This window comes from Equus caballus, chromosome 12 (genome assembly GCF_041296265.1).
Source record: "Equus caballus isolate H_3958 breed thoroughbred chromosome 12, TB-T2T, whole genome shotgun sequence".
NCBI lineage: Eukaryota > Metazoa > Chordata > Mammalia > Perissodactyla > Equidae > Equus > Equus caballus.
Window position 1 is genome coordinate 16,525,038 of NC_091695.1, and position 25,397 is coordinate 16,550,434.

The 25,397-nt window shown below is 34.4% G+C and overlaps 1 protein-coding gene across 1 annotated transcript; it reads right to left on the bottom strand.

Moving 5' to 3' along the window:
• Positions 1–12,647: 12,647 nt before the first annotated feature.
• OR4P62 (olfactory receptor family 4 subfamily P member 62) lies at positions 12,648–13,583 on the bottom strand. Its single transcript, XM_001495251.4, has one exon. It carries the CDS (start codon positions 13,581–13,583, stop codon positions 12,648–12,650), a length of 936 nt encoding a protein of 311 aa, XP_001495301.4.
• Between the last annotated feature and the right edge of the window lie 11,814 nt (positions 13,584–25,397).

The following is a 25,397-nucleotide window of genomic DNA, read 5'->3' on the forward strand; positions in this document are numbered from 1 at the left end:
ATGACCTTCACATAGTTTTTGGAGAATGAGGCTTTTCCACCTCTAAGAGAAATCTTTGAATAGAATTTCTATATCAGAGTATAAAATTATTACTCCTTGTAGGCTTCCAAAATGATGTCATAATAATATAATTTGCAGGTGATGCACTTCCGAGATTTAATTTAAAAGTAGAATAACTACTTCTCAAAGAAAGCTCAGAGGAAACATGACAATGAGGATGCTAAAAGCTGAAAGATAACATGCCATATATGTGGGAGGGGTGTTTCTAAAAGTACGTTGGGTAGAAATCTTCCCTTTCCAATATTTGTCCCTGCCGTATCTTCTTCCACAAGTGATCTAATCTGCCTTGCTCCTCTATAAGGCTTCTTCTGTCTTCAGTAAGATTCGTAAAAAGGAAAAAGAATAAATATTAATTTCATGTCATTTGGGGCAACCAGCTATGGGAAACATTGGAAATGATTATTAAGTTTCATGACGACTTTTTAGTTCTCAGTTAGAGCTGTTTTCCAGGGCATCTCTTGAACAGATGAACAGGAATCACTGGATTCAGTTACACAGACTGAGAAATTCAAGAAGGGTAGATTATATCATTCTTTTATTTTGACTTTTGAGGGGTAAAGAAACTCAGGACAACTTGTTGACATTTTCACAGAGAATGGTAAATTCTTCATAGAAATAAAGTAAGTGTAGGGATCCTTCCAAAGACAGAAGTCTAATGTAAGTTGGTTAGGGAGGGGTGGGTAGTTGAAGAGACAGTGCCTAAGGAAAGCAATACTGCTCACTATAGCATCTGTAATAAACCATAGAAACACAGAAGGAGCCACTTAACAATCTGTATTACACCCTTCTTTATTCTCCACCTTTTCATGTCTACTTTTCTTTCAGTTCTTCTTTGTTACCTACCCATTTTCAAACTAACACATTCTCTTATTATTGTTTTGATAAATTCAGTCACTTTAAAGTAAGCTGATTGTGTTTGAAGAGTTGAAGTGAATAAAGAATATTAGAAGATGTGCCATGTCACTGATGCTGTTTTGTCTCTGGTCCACTGTAACCTGTTTCTATGTCAGACTCCATTGAGAATGGAAAGGTATTAACACTTCTCTGGGGGGAAAAGTCTAGCGTGTAGTCATGCACATACCAAACATAAAAACATGAATCAATATTAGGAGGATAAGAAAAATGTCTCTATTTTTCTCCCAAAGGCTCAGAATTGTTTTTTAAAAAATGCCTTAAGATTCTCATTTTTATGGGTGTCAGAGTTTTAAGGTCTTACCTGCCATGTGTTACTGTTTGTACTAAAACATCTTCTACTCCAAATTGTACAACAATTCAAAAGTTATTTAAAATTTGATCTCAAGTCATTTTTTCTTTTTTCTGGCTTTATAAACTGGAGGCGTATTTGTCTCCCTATCATACACAACAGACAGAAGACTGCAGTAAATTTCTGCTGTGAATGTGTTTTGTGATCAGCATAGGGCAACAACAATAAGAAAAATATGACATTTTAAGGGGTAATAGATAATATTCAATTTAAAAGCTCCTCCTGAGCACCTCAAAAGTACAAGGCATTGGGTTGGAACTGTGGAGAATAATTCCTGAGAATATATAGTTTTCCAAATTCCAATACCAAAAAGGAAGCTAAAATAAGCACATTTATTCTTGTGTTATAAGCAATAATATCTAATATTATAGGCGAGTTGTAAAGAAAGTCTTTAGAGAGCAGGAGAATTAATCTTCCTTCTCACAGGTCATCACTGAAACCATCTAGAGGATGTTTCTGAGCAGTTTGGTCTTAAGGTTCCCAGAAAGTTGAAACAGCTAAAAATGGAAAGTCATTACAGTCAGAAAGGAGAAGGTACAAGGGTTTTGGGTTCACTACAACTGTTTATTTTTAATCCTTGGCTACTGTATTACTTTCATTACAGAGATTCACCTGATATATACTAATCTTTGTATACACCCATTACATTGTGAACATACCGTGCTTATATACAAACATCAATAAATACTCGTTGATTTGAGAAGTATATTCTCCCTTTTCTATATCATGGGGTGTTATAAATTACAAAATAGATTAAAAATTACTTTGTTTAACATAGCGAATCTTTGAAATGTACTTGAGGCCACAGAGAATATTTTTCAAAGAATTTAATAAACATATGACTAAAGTAGTCTGGATTGTTTGGAAAATGAATGGATAGAAATGAGCTTTATGGATGCAGTTTGGTGTATAGACTTTTAACATCATCATGAAACTATTCATTAAATATTTGATGAAGACCCACACTTATTAGAGTTAACTAAACTATATATATTTATTATTAGTAGTAACTTTTAGGTATATATATCCAAATATAGAAAATAAATGTTTGCCCTAGAAATGGACAGACTAATAGGATTGATAATATCCAAACCAAAAACTAAGGTCTCAAGAGAGTGGCCCAAATCATTGACTAAATAGAGTGAGAGACTTCCACATCCTCTTGCTTCCAATGCCTGCTGTATTTTCAAACGTCAATATTTTATGATACAGTACTCATTTAACAGAATAAAGGAAAGAATAAGCTCATTGTAATGATTCAGATACCAAGATTACTTCTCTTATACTTTCAGATCTTTGTCCAAGTCACAAAGTCCAAAGAAGCTTTTTTTTTTATCCTTGGCACTCCAAAGCAAATAGCTTCATCAGACGTTTTCCCAAGAGTTGTTTTTGATTTGGAGGATGATAAGATAAATTTAAATTCTATGGAGAAGAAAATTTACTAAAGGAGAGAAAAAATGTTTAAGGGTAATTTTTTGTCTATTCATTCTATTATAGTCTGAGCTTTGGTCAACTCATAACTTCCAAGACAATATATTGGTATGGGTGAGATGGGGAGGAAGAAAATAGGATAAGTAAGTCTTCCAGAATACATTCAAATATATTTGATTTCAGTATATATTTTTGCTTGCATATAATGTCTCTTCAACAAGAACTTGGCAAGAAATATCTAGATAAAAGATTGTGTTCATGGAAATGAGGGTCATGATAAAATTTGTTTTCAAATTTGAAAAAAGAAATCTTCATTGAAAGAAGTTACATTTCAAAGTTCCATGACTAACTTGGCTAAACCCACATCTCTCTCATATTTCTGCTTCTCTGCTGTTTCATGAATGTGGGGTTTGGGAGGTTACAATCATGATCCGGTCCTAACCATCTGCCTGGTGATACTGGAGTATCACTTAATGTAATCAAGACACCTAATTTTCAATAAAAGTGACTCATTACGAGAATGTAAGCAATTTCTTGGCATCAAAAAGTAATGCATTGTGGACATTGGAGAATGGATATGTGATTTCGCTCAGTCTGGGGCTGCATCCCGAGTTTGAGAGCAGAGCAAGTTGGGGGGTCATGAAGGATAGCAGAGAGAGTATTTTGAATCCAAAAGAAAAAATATGCAAGGTGACAGATTACTGGGTCACCTAATTTGTGTTTCTGAATGTTTATCTGGCTATAACATGTAGTTAATATAAATATATGATCCAGAATTCTTTATTCAAAATCATTTTGAACTAATTTTCCATCGTTTATAGCGAAATGCACATTTCTTAAAGTAGGATTCTGGCTAGTTTTCTAGATCATCATAAAAGTTTAATCCACAATAGCTCTTAAAACCCATCCCAAGTTCTGAGGGAAAGTGATATTATTATCACTGCTACTAGCAGAAGTAAAAGAGACAAGTGAAACAGGACAATGATAGAGTTATTGTCATGGAAACGCATATATTCTTGAACACGTTTTCTCAATTTGTCAAATAATTGAAAACATAAATGTTGAAAAGAGGAAATATGCACATACTCTACACATGGTTGGAATAGTGGCAACAAGAAAGAGGTAGAAACATGGAGAAGTACACAATAAAGTGAATGGTGAACTGCTTTGATTCAAATTGTGTGTCTATAATGGCAACCATCTGAATATAAAAAGAAAACCAGTTACCTAAGTAATTCTAATAGTCAGTGATTTGATAGTAAGTGAAGTGTGTCCTTATATTTACCTTATTTTTCACTTTAATTGTAGTTATTTAGGGTTTTAAAATTTAAAATCTGAGCAATCTTGCCAATGTTCTATGAGAAATCAATCACCCAGTATAGGCATAGACACTATCCAAACATTCTCACCAATTTATTTATTCTCACTTGTTAGTCTCTCCAATTTTATTAAGCATCTTCCTTTCCTATATATCAAAACTTTAAATAAGGAACTCAGTAAACGGAATCAACTTTTTCCCTTCCATAAATTTTGTGATCGTTGACCTAATTGCTAACCTCTCAAAGCCTCATTTTACACGTTGAGAATTGTGATACTATTTCATAATTCAGAAATACAATGAGGACTACAAGAAATAATGTAATACACAGCAGTCTCTTACATGTTCATAAGCACACGTGTTACTTTCCTTTTCCTTTTTGTATCTTTTGAGTGAGCAGTTTATGAAGTTGCCACACACATATATAATTAAGTCCAATGAAAAAATTAAGAAAAGACAAAAATATCACAGTATGGAATTAATTAGGTGATGAGAATAAGTTTTAATTTTTGCAAATGTTTAGTAAAAATAAATAAAAATATTCTGATAAAATGGTTATTTCTTAACACTAATCACTAGCCTGAAATTTTTCTGTACTATAAAAATATAGCCAAATTATTACCTTATATCTCTGATAATATTGCATAAAAATTCTGCATTCTCTTTTGGTTATGCTATTGAAATAACAAGTATCATTCCTCTTATGGTTCAAGTAAGTGAGGTTTCACCATAAGTTCAAAATTTCTCCTACTGGTGTCAGAATATAAACTCACTTGAATTGAATCAAATGAATCAAGTCTACTTTAGAATGGCAAGGTGTTTGAATGTTACAAAATTACTTATCGTTGGAGTTATTCAAGCATAAACTGGGCTACACCTTTATACAAATATCAACAAAAATATGAAAATACCAAAATGGTAGTCAATAAGCTCACTGCAACTTCAACATCTCATTGACTTTAACTCAAGTGTTCTTGTTCTCAACTGGAATTGGGGTTATAAATATTGTACAATTAAAAGTAAACTTACATAAAGTATTTTTATAATAATCAAATTATCTTGTGCTGCAAGAGAAAATATAGTCTTAATAATGAAAATAATTGAACAAACTTAAATAAAATCTAACCCCCTTAAAGCATAGTTGGTCAAATATTCTTCAAAATAGGTGACTGTTAATTCACTGATGATCCGATCTAAGTGGTTATTAGATTAGGTTTAGGGTGAATCAGGGAGAATTCCCTCCTGAGATATTCATTCCACTGACTCTTCTCCAGTATCTAAATCTGACATAAAATGCTGATATTTACAAACCAATTATCCAAACATATTTAGGTCAATTCTCTAAAATTGTTTTAAAAATATCAATCTTTCTTAGAACATTTATACTGTTTTAGGTTTTAGGTATACCTTTGCAATATGAGTGGGACTTAAATATCGATTAACCATCAGGAGTGCAAGAAAGGATGTTCCAAACGAAAAAAAAAATTAAGTGTTTTGAAATTCTCATGAAAGAATGCAAACATTTTCAGTCCCAGGAGTTATTTATTTTATGCCCATGCCTAAATAAAATTTGGTCCAGAAGAGCAGAATATAAACTTCGATGCCAATGAAAGAATTAATTGGTTGTTGTAAAATCTAGGAAATTATATTCCTGGGGCTTTCTGAACAGATTACCTAATGCCTTAAAGTCACTCTCCCTGATAATGCTCCTGGTGCCTCTGGGCATTTTTTGGCTATAACCTTACCTCTCACCTTGGTAACAGCCTGGCTCAGTCACTATTCCTCAGGAGGCCCTAAGATGCTCTAGTCAGAAGAGCAGTTCAAGAAACACTGCCTACTGTGTACTCATCTAACTTTCTGAAGGAAAAGATGAAAAATAATGGAGCATGAAATAGTATTAGGGTAGCTTTGGGGAAAGTCTGAGATGAGGGAGGACTAGGACAACCACGGACAGGCAGCTACAGTCCAAGTATGGATCATTAATTAGAGTAACTTTCATGCACAGAGTAAAGAGACCAATCAAGTCAGTGACTTGCAATATCAGGACTGGCACCAGGTCATTTGTTGTCAGGGAATAACATTGATGGGATAGATGACTGGCTTGCCAAGCAGTGCCATGTCCGCACCTGGGATCCAAACCAGTGAACCCCAGGCCACCGAGAAGCAGAATGTGTGAACTTAACCACTGCACCACCGGCCAGCCCCACTACGTGCTTGTTTGTCATTGTTTTCATCTTCTACTTATGAGTGAGATCATACGGTATTTGACTTTCTCCCTCTGACTTATTTCACCCAGCATAATACCCTCAAGGTCCATCCATGTTGTCACAAATGGTCAGATTTCATAATTTCTTATGGCTGAGTAGTATTCCATTGTGTATAAATACTACATCTTCTTTATCCATTCATCCCTTGATAGGCACCTAGGTTGCTTCCAAGTCTTGGCTATTGTGGATAATGCTGCAATGAACATAGGGGTGCAGGTATCTTTATGCCTTTGCGTTACCAAGTTCTTTGGATAAACACCCAGTAGTGTAAATTTTTGCAAACACATAAAATAGTTTTTGACAATATCTATCAAGGTGGCCACGACCTATGATCTCGCAATTTGCTTCTAGGTATTCATTTACCATACCATAAATTAGAGTGACTTGCATCAATGCTTCATCATTAGAAGGATAGATACAGAACCATACATGATCTTAGAAGGAAGAGTAAGTAGATTGAGCATATGGTCATACTTTAAGAAGATCTGCTCTTGTTTGAAATAAGTGTCAAAGAAAACGTAAGCAAATTAAGCTCAAAAAGGGAGAAATAACTTTTTTTTGTACTTAACTGAGATAATATACCCATTTCAGAGTCAGAAACCAAAACCTGTAAGGCCAGTCTTCTTACCAAGATGTACTCACTTGGATAAGGTCCATGGAAAATGAATCTCAGCATACTGGACATGTTCAGCATTATGGAAACTCTGAAATGCCACAATGCAATCTGCAATGGGCCTAATAATTCTAATGTAAAAATCCCTCAAAATAAATCCAGACATAAATTAAATTATAGCTTGTTTATTTGGTTGAATTGAAGGGAGAATCTAAGGAAACTATAGTTGTGTGGGGAAAAGAAGCAGCTGGGAAGAGAACTAATTCTATGCAAAGAAGGGGCCCTTATGAATGTCTTAATACAGCAACACATCATTTGCAGTTCGAAGGAAAGAAATGAATTTTAGTAAAACAACTGCGTCTGCCCAATCTTATGGTTTAAGTGTAATTGTGGTGCAGTGAAATCATATTGCCTATATTATCTCATAAAGTTATCAAAAAGATTACAACATAGAGGATGGGGGAAACTAATATGGCTGATGAAAACAAAACATTAAAAGAAACGTAAAGAATGTTTGGGAAATTCAATGATAAAAGTGCTTGGGATTTTAATCGCAAAGGATGCATGTATCTAAAATAATAGTACCACTGGCAGATGTCTGGGATGTTTAGAGAAAAGTGCCAGGCTATCGGGCAGGCCATTATGGGTGTTTCAACTTCTTCCTCCTTTTGAAGGAGAAATGAAGTCAGAACAGCACTTTGTTCTTCTGAAGGAACCTATAGTCTATCTCCAGTTACATTCAGGCTAAAAATCACCAACATCTCTATCTCCCTCTTCTCATCAAAAGGTGGTCCCAGGTACTGAGGGAACCAAACACGTGAGCTTATTTTCCTAATTTACTTTTAGAAGTGGAGCTACTATGGCTGAAATCCAACACAGTGATTAAAAACTTGAACTTCCAAGTCGGAGAGTCTGGATACAATCTATTACTAGCCACGCTATTTAACTTATCTGGAGTGGGAACATACATTCTCTGAGATCCTAGATGCATCTCTAATCACCAGATGAGCAACTATAATCACATATAGAATATTTATTTTACACCAAGAACTGAGCAAGGTGCTTCATGAGCATTAACCAAGGTCACACAGCTATACCCTCATTAATAAATTTTTCTGATTCCAGATGTTAAAATCCTGACTACTACAACACACTGTGGTCCATCACATCCCATCAGGACCACCTGAATACTTGCATGTGAGAATGCATTTTAATCACAGTGGACCTAACACATGTGCAAGCAAGAAGTTAAGAAAAACCTGCCGTCCTCTTATGATATATTCCCAGGGCCTTGAAAAAAGAGGGTTGGAGAAAGCAGCTGCTAGTTCAGTTTTCCTTGTGGTGGACCCAACTCAGACTATAGCTCATTTTATAGTAAAAGTATCAGAACATGAAGTGAAAGATAATTATTTTATGTACTTTTGGAAGAAGCAGGTATTTTAAGAGATATTTAGTACAATCAAAATTTCTGGCAAAGTTGATGATGTAGGTACCGAGAAAAGAATGAACTGTTTTTAAAGTAAGAATGTTTTGAAAGAGCTAGGATATACTATAACCATATTCATAGGCTTCTCTTAGGTATTGAAGAGAACACTTGAGTAGCCTAGAAGTGTCTAAATCAGCCCTCTCAATAGATGTCTAAAAATGGACATAGGGTTGAGGGAGAGGATGAGGGACGAGAGTGAGATCGAGGCAGGAGGTCACATAGAACCATCTCACCCACAGGTAGCTTTGATCTCCAATTTTTCTTTTAGGCCCATCCAAGTCTTCTAAGCTCTTTGAGTCTGATGATTTCTGATACTGTGAAACTTAAATATAGTGCTTGTACAATGTGAGTGTTCACTAGCAGGTTAAGCTATTCATTTAACACACTTTAGTGATGGTGGACTTTTAATTTTTCAATAAAATAATATAGTAATGGGTGACATTTCTTTAATGATACATTTAAAATATAAAGATTTGTAAAATATTCTGTGTTTTTGATAATATATTGAGCAAAACAATTGATTAAATTCATCATACATTTATATATGCAGATGTCAGCCATCGTCCTACAAGCTAGAAAATAACTAAAAACAAAAATAGAAATAGAAACATAAAAAATAAAAATAACACCTAGCAAATAAATAATCTTGTTTAATAGATTATGGCTGTGCACTTTGTATATGTTAGTCATATTTTCAGCTAATAAAATTTTGTGGCCCTTGGAGAAAAAAACTAATAATAGGTCTCATGGTTTTGTTTCATAGCACACTCTGATGGAGAGGGTCTTTCCTGTGAGCCCTCCTCAAAAATCCCACACTCCTCACACCATACACATGCAGACACCCACATCTGACACACACTGGCACATATACACATGAACATTTTCTTTACCTAAAAAAAGTCTAAATACTCTGGAAAAATAGTACATTGAACCAAATCAAACAGAGCACCATACAACTAACTGGTCACATTTAGTTTCCTTCAGAATGGACCAAATGTTTTTCCCTGGTATTCCATGGGTCGAGGAAAAAAAAAAACCAATAAGAGCTGTGTAAAGGACTCCAAGAGGTAAAACATCAAAGAGCAGTCCCTGACACTGAAGACAAACAGTATTGTGTCTATGGTTTTCCCCAGATCTCTCCCTCGATATGAGGCAGGAGTAACACTTTCAGAGGACCTGTGTGGATGCAATTCATTCATTCTACTGAGAAAAGACAAGGGCCCGGGCATGGGCAGATATCTGAGAAATGGGAACCAAGACAGAGCTGAGGTTGGGTTATGTGATTTATAAAATATGGCAGTAAAATATAATTAGAATAACAGAGTCTCCTTAATGAAGAAAATAAACAGGTAAAAGACATTATATGGGGAGCAGGGATGAACAGAAGGAGCACAGAAGATTTTTAGGGCAGTGAAAACACTCTGTACAATACCATAATTGTGGATAAATGTCATTATAAATTTGTCCAAACCCATAAAGTGTCCAACAACAAAAGTGAACCATAATGTAGCTATGAACTTTGAATGATTATGCTGTGTGAATACAGGTTCATCATTTCTAACAAATGTACCAGTCTGGAGTGGGTTGTTGATAATCGGGGAGGCTATGCTTGTGTAGGAGCAGGGGTTATGCAGGAAATCTCTTTCCCTTCTCCTCTATTTCAGGCGAACCTAAAACTGCTCCAAAAAAAAAATAAAGTCTTTCAAAAAATACATAATAGGTGCTGGGAGTTTGCTGGATTTCATGCCCTTTCCATAGTTACATGGGAATACATGTTAATTCTTGGGCTTTAGGGCAGCACTTGATTTGTTATTAATGCATGACTGTGAATGATATAAAGGGATGTTCTATATATGTGAGAACAGTATATATAGGCAAGAAAAGAGAGGAGATATTATGTGGAATTCTTATTCACATTTTAAAGTTTTTTCAAGAAAATTACATATGCTTTTTTTTATCTTTGAGTCCATTTGAAGGGAAGGATATATTTTTCTCTCCCATAAACAATGGAATATAAACTTTTTGGTAATAAAATTAATCATTTTCAGCACATTCCCTTTCATAGACTGACATGTTTAGTGATTTATCAAAAGATAAATTTAAATTTGGCTACATTTTCATTTATTAGTAATGGCTGAGAAAATAATTTGTCCAATGCCTCTCTGCTATAACAATTCTACTTAATTTTACCTCCTTCATTACTTTTTCTGCTCTTTAACCTTCTTCGCGCAGCACCTTCAGAATTTTTAACTCTTGCCTTGCCTCGACGTATTCTAAAACTCTTTCAGTATTTTAATTACTTTCTTTTTCACAAAACTCCATTAACCAATCCTTTCTCTATTGTGATATTTGCTGTGCATCTTAAGAGATCTTAGTTTAAATCCTATTAAGCATGCACAGAAGTCCTTTCATAAAAGTTTCTTCTAGTTTCTCTAGAAAATTTTCCTGATTTCTCTTCTTTATTATAGTTACAAGATGATTTGCTTTATGTATTGTGCCACAATATTTTTTATTTAGTAAATTTTATTTTTTAGGGTAGTTTTAGGTTCACAGCAATATTGATCAGAAAGCATAAGAGTTCTTGTACATCCCCAGTCCTCACACAGGGACAATCTCCTCCTCCCAGGTAATACACTTGTTACAATCAAATGAATTTACATTGATACAGCATTATTACCCAAAATTCATAATTTACATTACAGTTCATTCTCAGTGTTGTACAATCTATGGGTTTTGAAATGTACAAAAACAATATCCAAAAGTTTAATAATGTAGAGAATAGTTTCACTGACTTAAAAATCCTCTGTGCTCCACCTGTTCATCTCTCCCTGCTCCCTAACCCTTGGCATCCACTGATTTTCTGCTGTCTTTGTAGTTTTGTCTTTTCTAGAGTTTCATACAGTTGAAACTTTTCAGCAAGTAGACCATTCACATTGGCTTCTTTCACTTTAAGATATGCATTTAAGCTTCCTTCATGTCTTTTCATGGCTTGATAGCTCATTTCTTTTTCGTGCTGAACAATATTGTGTTGTCTAGATGTACTATAGTTTATCCATTCACCTACTGAAGAGCAGCTTGTTTGCTTTCAAGACTTGGCAATTATGAACAAAGCTGCTGTAAACATTCATGTGTAGCCAAAATGCATTTTGCTTTTTGGTTTGTTACTCTGCTTTTAGACCACTTCTTATTTGTCTTTTGCTAATATTTTTGTCTAATTGCAACAGGAAAGGTCTTTGGTTCTGATCCAACAATTGCAATATTACTTATCAATTTTAGGCAGATAGCAGTTGGTCAACACTTAAATTTTATCATACATTTCCTTAAGTTCAATGGGCCATGCTATTAAATTTTGGCCAATAGGTGTAATACCATTGTTTATTTTTAGCATTCTAAATTATATATTCTCACTCTGTCTTCTCTTTTTTTTTTATTATTTCTTTCAATAGGGTGTCAGGAGAGTTGCCCAGAAGTCACTTTAAAATAGATTCTACTCTACATATTTCCTTGTTGACAAGTGATTTCTGAACGACACTAGAGGATGTATATGTGAATGTTCCATCAGAAGTTTAAATTTATTTTAATTTTAGATCACAGCTTCTCCACTACTACAGACTGTCTGTCACTATGTGATATGAGTCAGAAGTTTTTAATAGAATTATCTCTAAAAACATTTTCATTTATAATTCACTGATCAATATAGCATTGCCTATTTGATTTGGCCCTATTGCTTTTTCATGAAGGTAACCATATATAAACCCTCTTAATACTCCACAAAATGGAATAGTGTTTAAGTTTGCATGCTCCACTTCAGTGGCCCAGGGTTTTCAAGTTTTATATCCCAGGCATGGACCTAGCATTGCTCATCAAGCCATGCTGTGGTGGCATCCCACATAAAATAGCAGAAGATTGGCATAGATGTTAGCTCGTCGACAATTTTCCTCAAGCAAAAGAGGAATATTAGCAACACATGTTAGCTCAGGTCCAATCTTCCTTACCTACACCCAAAAACATTAACTTAGTTTCCACTTAATTTTGGTTTGCAAGAATTAGAATTTTAGTTATTATTTTAAACTCGTAGTCTTATTTCTCTCATTCATTCCATTTAAGATAGTGATGGTATATAAAATCTACGAGATAATTCCTGTTTTTTTAATCCACAGCTACCCCTTTTCTTTCACAAAGTTACTTATCCAATAAGGTCTTTCAAATTAATTATGTGCATCCTTTGAAAGCAATGTTTGACACCAAACTTTTCTCATGGCGTTTTTCATCTCTGTATTTCTCAGTGTATAGATTAAGGGATTGAACATAGGAGCAATGATGGTGTAAAATAGAGCAGATACTTTATCCTCAGGAAAAGTGGTGGGAGGTCTAAGGTAGATAAAGATCACAGGCCCAAAAAATAAGACAACCACAGTGATGTGAGACCAGCAGGTAGAGAGGGCTTTATGTCTTCCCTTAGTTGAGTGATTTCTTAAAGTGAATAATATAATGCCATAAGAAACAAATAAGACAACAAAGGTAACTAAGGCAACCATACCTGAAAAGGCAATTACGAGGACACCAGTAATGTAGGTATGAGTACAGGCAACTTTTAGCAAAGGAAAAATATCACAAAAATAGTGATCAATTTCATTAGGACCACAGAAGGGCAAACTGATTGCTGTAGAAAAGAGAGGAATGGAATGAACAGCCCCACCAACCCAAGCAGCCAAGACTAGGAGATTGCATCTTGTCCTGTTCATGATAATCACATAGTGGAGAGGTTTGCAGATGGCAGCGTAGCGATCAAAAGCCATGGCAGTAAGAATGAAGATCTCAGTACCTCCAAAGAAGTGCATAGTAAAGACTTGTAACATGCAATTACTATAGGAAATGGTTTTTCTTTCCACTAGCAGGTTGGCGATTAATTTGGGTGTAACGGTAGAAGTATAGCAGATGTCTATTAAGGATAAGTGGATGAGGAAATAGTACATTGGTTGGTTATAAAGAGGACTACATCGAATGGAGATGAGGATCAGAAGGTTTCCTACCAACAGGGCAACATAAGAGAATAAGAAGAGCACAAAGCAAAATATTTGTGTGTTCTGGTCATGAGAAAGTCCTAGAAGAATGAATACTGAGATGTTTCTCTGGCTTTCCATATATTTGATTTGATGCATGTTACAGACAAATGACATGTTTCTGAAAGAAAGAAAACAACTTCAGGTGAAAAATTAATAGTATAAACACAATAGTATAAAATTTACTAAAACATGGATTGACAGGAATGGAATCTTATTCTTAATTATTCTTAGTTTATTGAATTAAGCTGCTTTTTCTTTTTATTATGTCTCATTTTATAAACCTATCGTGGAATAATTTTATAATGATTTCATTGAGAATAATTATATATTTTACTTGATAATACTGGTAATGATTTTAAATATTTAAGTAATATCTTGAAAATAAAAAATACTGCTGTTAATTTTGTTATTTAGATAACAAAAAAAACGTTAATTATATTATTTAGTCTAATTCACCTAAAATAAGAAAAGATTTTTCAATTCTTGTGCCATATACATAAGGTAATTTTTCTTCTTTTCAGATTATCTGATCAAATGCCCTGAATTATTTGGGAACAAATCTTGAAGAAATGCAAATGTATTTAAACAGTCCAGCTTGAACTGCTAAACTTTAATGTGTGTAGAGCACACTATTCTTTGTTATGTGATCAAACATTGTCAATGGGTCATGTTGAACCAATGGAATTGTTGTTGCAACACAAAGCAAAGAATGCTTAAAAACTATACATTAAGAAAATATCAATTAATGACTGTAATTGTGAAAAGTAATCAGCAACTTCATTTCTGATATTTACATTTTATAAATTAAAAACAATTAAAAAACATATACTGTCAGTGAAGTTTGTTATAGGAATTGGTAAAGTAAAAATAAGATTGTTAAATTGCCCAAGTATATTTGAATTGTGCATATGTCATGGCTTTTGCTAGAAATTTAATGTTTTACATACAATCTAACGAATGAATGTCAATAAAAGGAGATGATATAGAAGGTAAGTTGAAGGCAAACTGCGGTTAGTTAGCACTAAGCGGTATTTGTTGCAATAGTTAATAGATGAAAAATTCAGGAATTTGGATCTTTTGTACCTAATGTAAATCTTAAGACATTATTTAATCAGTACAAAATGAGTGGAGAATAGAGAGAAAGCACTTCCGGAAGCTGTTGTACCCACTGCTGAGGAAGTATCTGACCCTAGTGGGTTTGTAAAAGCTAGCACAGCTTCTCCCTTAGTCTGGGTCTGATGTGACAGTCATATCTGGGCCCCCATAAATCTATTTTAAAAACACAAACTGCTTTTGTTGCAAGATTATTTCGAAACCATCAACTCTAGTGACTCACAAATTCATTCTGTGTGTTGTTTATAGTCTTTTAGAGGATTTTAGGTGTCAAATGGTTGACAGCTATGGCGTTGAAAAAATGGTCTGTACTATAGGTCATCAATTCTATTCTAAATTACTATTCAAAATTCTAAATTTGTAAAGTGAAAATTCTCAATTTGTTCCTACTTGTTTCAGTATCACTACAAGATTCCCTAGCCTCCTTCAAATAACGAAGCAAAATAATTATCAGCCACAGCGTCTAGCAGTTAAGCGTAACTGAAGAATATTGAAATGTTTCAGGAGTGTGAGAATCAATGACCTGTCTTCTACTTATTGAAACTGATACTCAGTCTTTGTTCATAACGTGGAAATAATGTTGTTTTTTTCAGATACATTTCATTACATAAACCAAATTGATTTACAGAGAATTATTGTATAGGTAGATTGTGAACAATATCAAAATAGAAATCACATGACTAATCCAAATCTCTGATTTTAGATAGAACAGACTCAGATCAAGAGAAGCTAAGTAATTTCTCAGGATTGGAAAATAATCCCCTGCGAATGTTAGACAACAAAAATCTTTTCTCTCGCTCCGTCTGGGGCTATATTTAATTCCTGAGAGCTGAGAGGACAGCCGAAGGGTGCGGTGAAGGGCAGTAATAAAGAGACTGTCGTGAAGCCTCATCTGAGTAGGAAGAACATGCAAGATGAAGGATCGCTAGACACCCAGTCTGTGCTTCTGAGTACTCATGTAAAAGGCGGTGGAGTATGTAATATCAGCATGCATTCTAGAAGTCTTTCATTCTAAAACATTCAAAATAATTTTCCTTCGGTAAATTCCTCAAGTCAAGATTCCTGCTTGTTTTCTAGATCATCACCGGCAGTTAATTTGCAATAGCTCGAAACACCATCCTGCAATCTGAGGGGACATATTGTATGATCAGTGCTGTTAGCAAAAATAAAAGGGGAAAGGCAATCGAGGAGAATCATTGTCATAAAACAACATAGTGATATTATGGAAATCTCCTATGTAAAAATTGCAGCCACAACTGATGAAATAAAGAATATCAGCAACCACCGAACAAGTTGTTAGAACAGTTGGCAACGCAGAAAGAGGTAGAAACATTGAGGAATGCTAAATAAACTGACTAGTGTGATCCTTGAGCTAATTGTTGAATCTCTTTAAACATTTTCCTTTCATATACAATTGCTATCATTACATAAGTCAGAAATTTAGTGAGGAATACATGAAGTAATGTGAAACACTCCAGTGACATGTGTGGTTCAAAACAGATGGTCATTTTCCTTTCCTGGTCTTTCCTGTTTGAGTGAATTGTTTAGCAGCTACAGAAGTTGTCATGCACATATATATAACAAAATCCAATGGAAAAGTAAAGAAAAAAATTGTCACATGAATTTAATGCGGAATCAGATAAACTTCAATTTCAGCAGTCTACTAGTGAAAATCTCTTAATTCAATGATAGATTGGTTATCTTAGGGCATTTCTTAACACTAATCATTACTCTTTTTTTTTACTAAAAAAATGCTCAAACAATTACTTTATTTCTCTGTTAGTGTTGAATAAAAATATGTGCTTTTTGTGTTTTGCTGTCTGTAGAAGAATAGACACTCAAATTTAAATAAAATTTTGACTACACACCCAAATTTTCTGCTAGTGTAGCAGCATGTAGCATACTATAAACTTACCTTACTTGACTTAGATAAAACCAGTCTATGTTAGCATGGCAATTTTTTGAAATTTAGGACATTCTTCACTATTGTATATATTCAAGCACTAACTGGTCTATTTCTTAATAGTAATATAGAGGATAATATATAAGCACAAGAATGGGATGCAATGAAATTCACTGCCCACTTAAAAATGCTTTATTTAGCTCTATTGTTTGTCATGGGAATTTTGCTTATAAAAATTCACAATTAAAACTGAAGTCTGCTAAAACATTTTTATAGTAATCGAATTATCATATGCGACAAGAGAAGTTATAGCCTTTAGAATGAAGTTGTATAAAATAAATATAAAGAACATAAAATTAACCAAGCACATGGTTGGTGGGACCCTTCCCACACCAAGATGACATGAGTAATTCACCAGCCATCAGATCTGAGTGTCTGTCAGGTTAGTTTTAGGGTGCATCAGGAAGCATTTCGCCCTCAGATACTCACCCTGCCAATTCGCCTCCAGGACCCAAATCTGGAATCAAATGCGGAGAATTACAGTCGAGGAATTCAAAGCATCCAGATTAATTCTCTGAAAATATTTTTAAATCTCAACATGCTTTAAACCTTCTCCAGGTTAATAGGAGAAGTAGACTTCAAATATTCACTAAAACTATCAGTGATGCAGGAGAAGTAGATCGTTATTCCTCAGGAAGCAGGCTGGGACTTTTGAATGCCAACTGACACCCTAATAAAAGCTCAAACTGAAAAGTAAACAAAAGTATTTTTAAATTCCTTCAAAAGCTAACACAAGCATTTAGGTCCTAGGAATATCTATTTCATGCCTATACCTGAAGAAAATTTGCTTTAGAAGAACACAATGTAAACTTAGGCGACTATGCAAGAATTAGTTTTTAAAAGCTCTAAGTAATCATATTCCCAAAGGCATTTCTAAACAGATCCTGGCCAAATGTTGCTAAGCCAGTGTCCAAAATAATGTGCTTGTTTCTCCTGGGTATTTACTTTCCACATTTGCCCTCTTGGAAAAGAACTCGCACTATTTCCTTGGAGGCCTAAAAGTCTATAGTCTGAGCAGCTCAGGAAACTCTGACAGCACTGTGCTCTTCCAGCTTTCTGAAGAATAGGACAAAATCTAATGTAGCCTGCAGAAGTAACAGATTAGTTTTCAGGAAAATCTCAGATGAGGTAGGGCAAAGAGAACCAAACACGGACACTCACAGACCTGCATGGACAATTATCAAGATTCTAAGTGTGAAGAGCAGCTAGGTACATAAAATCAATGACCTGCATATCATAATTTGTACAAGGTTATTTCTAGATAGGAACTAACATTGATGGAATAGTTGGTTGGGGAATGAGAGACAGAGGAAAAATACAAGAATAAATGTTCTTTTCCCCATAAACTAGGCCAGTAGGAAAAATTAAAATGCATAGAAAAGTCACAGGAAAGAAGCATGCAAAGCACAGCAAATCTTTTATTGTGTTTACCCTTTGATTCTTTCTCCTGTCACTGAATATTCACAGATTGTCTAGACTCAGCCTCTTCTGCACACACTAAAGTTCAGTTAGCCTTTCTCTCTCTACCATGTACAAATCCACACAAAGTTTCCTCATGCATTTAAAACATCAGGGAATTAAATTTTACAGGATTTAATATTATTTGGATCACACTACTTAGCAAAACAATAACAAAAATTTATTGAGAGATTATTGGGTGTTTTAAGTTCATTAAATTATTTAATACTCATAATAATGCATATTTTGACACAAATGTTATTCGGCTCTACTATGCAGATAAGAGCACAGAGGATTCTAGAGTTTAAATAACTAGCTCAAATAGCCAGTAAGAAACAGAAGCAAGAAAATGGACTATTCTAAGTTTAGTGCTTGTTTCTAGGCTTTGAAAGTTTAATAACCCTGAGTAAATAAAGGATTATAGCACTTCAGCATTAAATGATATTGTAAGCCACTGTTTTACAGGTTGTGCACTTCAATATTATGTCCAATATTGACCAAACTTTATTCACGTTAGCCTGTATCAATTCACAGAAGGAGATAATTGGTCATAACTTTAATCTCCCCACACTAACACACACTGGGGCACTCCTTAGAGACAGATACATGTTGGGCATTCAGATCCTCAATTCTTGAACTCAACCCTGGTCATATATCAGTTCTGCTGCATAGTTTTAATTTTGGATAAGTGCAAATTATCATGTTTTATGAACCACAATTTTGCTACCGTTTTTAAAATTATATTCATAATCCAAGGTCACAGAGGTTTTCTCATATATTTCACTCTAAATGTTTTGTACTCTTATATTTTACATGTAGGTGTAAAATCCATTTTTAATGGATTTTTAATGTTTGTCTAATGTGTGATATATAGATGAAATCTTTTTCTTTTTTGGTTTGTCATGGTATATATAGATATCCAATACTTCCACAACAGTTTGTTGCAAAGATGATTTTTTTCTTCAGTGAATTGACTACATATTTTGTTGAGATTGGTTGACCATATATGTGCAAATCTACTACCAGGCTCTCAAGTCTGCTTCATTGATCTTATTATCTATCTCCATGAAAAGATCACACTATTTTGGAACAGTAGCTTTATAACGTAACTTGAAATCAGGTAGTGTAAGTACTCCAATGTTGCTTTTAAAAGTTGTGGGAGCTAATTTAGGTCTCTCGCATTTCCATATAAGTTTTAGATCAGTTTTGAAAAATTCTAAAAATGTGCCTGTTTATAGTTTGTTTCAGAAATCTTGAATGTAGAAATGCTGTTGGGGAGAGTTCATACCTTAATAATATGGAGTTGTCTGTCCATAAACACACCTTTTCTTTGAGGTGTTTATACTTGTTACCGCACAAAATTGGGGTTCTCTTGCCTGATGCACACTAAAAAACCCAATGGCAACATCAGCTTTTGGGAAAACAAATGTAGATTTATCTACGAGGTGACAGAGGAATGTACCCTCAGATCTGTCTCCCCAATCCAGGCTTTGGGGCACAATTTATGGGATGAAAGGCAGGGCAGTCTGAAGTGTAGAGATAGATGATTGGAGGTAAGGAGAAGTGAGGTAATTGATGATCTGTGAAAGCATGGTCAAGGTTCACACATCTTCATAGCAAACATATTCACAAAATGGCAGGATTACTATGATCTGAGGGTGGATATTTTAGCTCCTTGACATCAAATGGTCACTTATTGAGCACTGGAGGCCAGCCCAGCAGTGTAGTGGTTAAGTTCACCTGTTCCACTTCAGTAGCCTGAGGTCCACAGGTTGGGATCCCAGGCACAGGTCTATGCTTTGCTCTTCAAGCCATGCTGTGGCAGCATCTCATATACAAAATAGAGGATGATTGGCATGCATGTTAGCTCAGGGACAATCTTCCTCACCAACAAAAAAATAAAGGGGGCTCATTTATTGAGCATTTGCACAGGCGCAGTTGATGGTTTGGTGATCTTAACCAGCCTGAACTGGACAAGGAGTCACAGTTCCTGAAAGACAACTTTTAAGCACTCTGTCGGTAAGATGGAGTCAGTTGAACTGGTCCTGGAGAGCCTAGGGTTACATATTCTTTGAACAAATATTTTGTTTTCAGTATATATGTCTCTCTTATATCTTGTCATATTTATTCTTAAGTATTTTAACGTTATCATAAATGGAATTTTAAAAATCCAATTTCCGTTTATTAGTTACTAGTACAAACCATGCAATTTATTTTTATATATTGATCTTACATCTTGCAACCATGCGACACTCACATTAAAATGAAAGTCACTCATATTGTGTAGGAATAAGAAGACTGTCTGCATTCACAGTGAAATGATTGCCTATAGAGAAATTTCTAAGAAATGTACAGATAAGCTAGTATAAATGATAAGTCTCAGAGAAATATTGGACTGATACAATGAGTTCAGAAATATTTGCTTCTATTCTCTTTAGAAGAGTTTGTATAGAATAAATATTTTTCTTTAATGTTTTCTAGAATCCACCATTGAAGCTAGTTAGACAGGGGGTAGGGAGACAAAACAATATATTAAATTTCTTTAAGAAAGAGGGAACTATTGGGAATATCTATTGCTTATTTTTTTCAATATTCTTGGGTGGCTTACATCATTCAAAGAATTTGTCTATTCTAAGTCTTTAAATATATTGGCCTTAATATGCTCATTATATTCTCTTACTATTCTTCTAAAATCTGTAAAATGTGTAGTGATATCACCTCTATCATTAAAAATAATCGTTTGGTAAATCAATGATCTATAAGTATCCTAGGAACCAAGGTGTAGGAATATAAAAGCAAATTAAATCCAAACAATATGGAAATAAGAATATAAGAAATTAAGCAAAGAAATCAATGACATAACTAACATTCTGAAATAGAATTTAAAAAAGGCAAAAGTCAGTTCTCTAGCAGGATTAGTAAAACTCAGAAAATTTTATCAAGATCAGTTAAGAGAAAAGAGGGAGAGAGAAAAACAAATTACCAATATGAGGAATGGAACTTATATATTGCTGGTAGTGGTGTGAAAAATAAAGAGAAACTTTGAAATAAATTAACACAATATCTACTCAAACCAGAGTAAGCTACGTTCCGTCAATTCTACTTCTAGGTATTTATTCATGATACCATAAAATTGTGTGACTAGCCCCAAAGTATCATCAATTGGATGTAGAGTTAACATCATTAGACATGGAATCATACCTGGTTTTAGAGAAATAATATGTTGCTTGACTATATGACTTTCACTTAGAGCGTTCCAGATCTTGTTTGCACTAAATTTCAAAAGCATGTAACCAAATTAAGCTCAAATGGAAAAAAAAATTGTCTAGTATTTAAGTCTAACACTCTTGGACTTAAAGTGAGATCTTATACCATTTCAGGATGAGAAACCAACATCTCTAAGGTCAGTCTTCTTACAAGATGTACTACTTGGATGAGGCACATGGGGAACAAATCTAGTCAGACTGGATAGGTCAGGTTTTCTGGAGAGTCTAACATACCTACTTGCAATGGGCCTAAAGATTCCATGTGAACCCTTTCCAGTTAGATTCAAAGCTGAATTCAATTGTGGTTTGGTTATTTGGATGAATTGAAGAGAGAACTTGAAGAAAGCATATTTGCATGGTAGTAAGAAGCCATTTGATAAAGAACTAACTGTAAGCAAACAAAGAGCCCTCAAGAAAGTCTTAATATGTTAACAAAGCTTTTGCAGTTGGAAGAAAAGAAATCTATTTAAGGAAAACAAATGGTGCCCTGCCCATTCTCAAGTTTTAGGTGTCATTGTGGTACAGCATATCATTATACATAGGTTATTTCATAAATTTATCATAGAATTTACATTTTGGGGAGTCATAACTAAAAAAGATTACTAAAAGCAAAACATCAAAGAAAGTTAAAGAATATAAGGTAAATAAAGTGCTAAAAGTACTTGGCAACACAATCTGAAGGAACTTGCTGCTATGAAGAGGAGACACTGGCAGATTTTGAGGACCTTTAGTGAATGGAGCCAGGCCACCGGGCAGTGCAAACAGGAGCTGCCAAGGTTTTCTCTCTTTCTAAGGAAAAAGTGAAGTCAGGGCACACCCTGGCTCCTCAGGAAAGAAGTTCCATTCAAGCCCATAGTTGCCTTCAGAGAGAAAGTCACCAACATCTCCATCTCCATTTCCTTATCAATAGGTAACCTCAGCTGGGGAGGGAAGAAAACACCTGTGTTTTTTTTTAAAGTTACTATTAAGAGAACTGTTGCTGCTGCTAATTGACAGGTGTGCAGCACAGTTTTTAAAAACTTGAAATTCATAGATTCTGATTAGCTCTTACTAGTTTCACTGATTAACATCTCTGCACAGGGTAGTTAAATATTCTACAACCCTAAAAACAAAAGCAACTGCTAGTACATATAGGATAATTACGATATACAGAGAATTAAACTAGAAGCATCGTGTGGCATATGTTCAAAGTCATGCAGCTAGCCCATCATAACTAGGTCTTATTGATTCAAGAGCTTGAATTCCCACACCATAAAGCATGAGCATATCTCATCCCCCAAGAACCAATTGTATGTTAAAACATATACTAATCACTGTGGATCTAACATAGAAGTGGACTGAAGTGTTGAAGCCCATATTTGGAAAGATGCTCCAACCTCTGCTGATATATTTAGCTGATAGTCCAATCATCCTTGTGAAGGACTCAATTCAGATTATAGCCCATTTTACAGTACAATTATCTGAACATGAAGTAAAATAAGACTATTTTGTGTTTTCAGATGAAGCAGCCACTCTAAGAGATATTTGATAAAATCTAAATGTTTTGGGAAGTTGGATTATTTAGGTACAGAGAAAAGGATGAATTATTTGAAATTAAGATGTCTGTGTGCAGTATTATTCACAACAGTCAGAAACAACTTAAGTTGATGAATGAATGGATAAAGATGTAAGATATACATATGAATATTATTCAGCTGTGAGAAAGAAGGAAATGCTGCCATTTTCAACAACATGGATAGAAATTGAGGGCATTATGCTAAGAGGAATAAGCCAGACAGAGAAAGAGAAGTAGCGTATTCTATTACTTATATTTGAAATTTAAAAAAAGAAAGAAAGAAAAGAGAAAAAGTCAATCTCATAGAAACAGAAAGGTGATTGCCAGAGCCTGGGAGTTTAGGGGAAAAAGGGAGAGGTGGGTAAAAGGTACAAACTTTCAGCTTTAAGATAAATAAGGTCTGAGGATCTAACGTATAACCTGGTGACTATAATTGATAACATTATTTGCTAAGAGTGAGAAACTTAAATGACTTCACCAGAAAAAAGTAAAAGATAAATATATGGGGTGATGGATGTGTTGATTAACAGGATAGGGGAAAATTTTTCACAATTAAAAGAAAACAAGAAGATTGCTTTTAAATATCTAGGATACGCAACACCATAATTATAGGCTTCTGCCAGGTGTTGAAGAGAATACTAGAACAGTCTAGAAGTACTAAATCAGCACTCTCAATGGATGCCTAGAGAAGGATATAAGATTGGGGATAAGATTTAGGGATTGGGATAGAGTGACTGAGACAAGAAGTCAAATAGGACTGTGTCACTCACAGCTACTTTGACTTTCAGTTTTTATTTAGGCCCCCTCCAAGACTTCTAAGCTTCTTTCACTTTGGTAATTTCTGACAGTGTTGGGGCTAAAATAGTGTGCCTCTGCAATAAAAGTGTTCACTTGCAGGGTAAGATATTGCTTGAATAAAATTTAGTAATGGTGGATGTTTAGATTACCAATATATTCCTATATAAATGGATAGAATCTATTAAATTACACACTAACAACCATATCATGCATAATATTAATATATGATTGTTAATGACATAAGAGGACATTCTACATATGTGAGAACAATGTATAGAATCAAATAAAAAGAGAAGATGGTGTCTTTGAATTTAATGCAGTAGCTGTTCCTATCTGAATTTGTTTATTGCTAAAAAATAGAGAGAGAGGAAGAAAAATAAAGATAAAGCACACAATCTTCTGGCTCAGTCAAACTGGTAAAACACAGTTAATTAGAAGAAATACTAGCATAAAGCATGAGACTATATGAAATAGAGTAAATTTATAGCTGAATAGAAATAAAAAAAAAAACAGGGCAGGAATCAGTAACTCTTCTGGTCTGTTTAAGGATCTGAAAAATCTTCCTGAAAATTTGAGGCTCATAGAGATTAAGCACATTGTAGGATGCAGCTCTCCAACATCAGACATCTTTCTTTTGCCATGAGACACCTCCTTTAATAATCAAGACTAATCATGAGAATGAAAATAAAATTTGATTACACTTCACACGGAGAAAATACACAAGTATGAATTTTAAATGACATGAATCATAAGCTATTTAGTCCAAGGACAAACACGGAACACCCTTCCTAACATCAACTGCTACGGATAAGATGAGTCTCCTTGCCTTCTTTAAAAGCAAAGTTGGAGATGAATCTTCCTGAACTTATTATATGGCTAAATGTTTCTCTGTACTATCTTCAAAACGTCAATCCTTCCCATTTCCTAGATGCATACACGATCACAATAATAGGTGAAAATCCTTATGTGTCCATAGCAGTGTGGAGAATATGTTCATACATATTTCCTCAATAAATTCTCATAACAACCTGTGAAGTGGTTATTATTTTTCTCACTTTATAGATGAGGAAACAAAGATGTAAGGGGCCAAAGTAATGCACCTCAGTTAGACGGAGTTGCAAGTGGAAAAGGCGAGATTCCAGTCTGGTCTTTCTAATTCTCAAACCAACACACTTAACTGCTGTGGTAGTCATTTTCACCATTTTCAGAAGAGACTGGGGGTGAATGCTCTGAAGGGGCATTAAGAGGAAAGGAAATTGGGCAGAGGGAGAGGAGAAAATAAAAAGGACCTTCAATGAAAGCAGTACCACTTTTTAATTAATATTTGGGGATTCCAATATGTTAATGTGTGTGTGTGTGTGTGTGTGTGTGTGTATGCACTGATGAAATTTCTTCATATACACTTGTCTCTGAGTAGCATTAAATTAGTTATAATTATTATGGTCATACCAAAAGGAGATTATTACTTCAAATTAACACAGTAGGGCATGGATTAAGAATTTGGGGAAAAAAATGAGAGGAAAAAGTTAACAAGTATAATCTGACCTAAGCTTGGCTCTACTCTTTAATATCTGCTTGAAATTGGGCAGAATCAATAACTTTTCTATGCTTTTATTTCCTGATGTGTAAAATTAGTATAAAAATGAGAGTAGCAATCATCTCATAGGTTTATAGTGAGGATTAAATAACCAAACGTTTGCAAAATCACTTACAGCAAAGTAAGCATTCAGTAAATTTTA

Bases quoted from the DNA above. Each gene is read 5' to 3' on its own strand.
- OR4P62 (XM_001495251.4), bottom strand. From the start codon at position 13,583: ATGGAAAGCCAGAGAAACATCTCAGTATTCATTCTTCTAGGACTTTCT.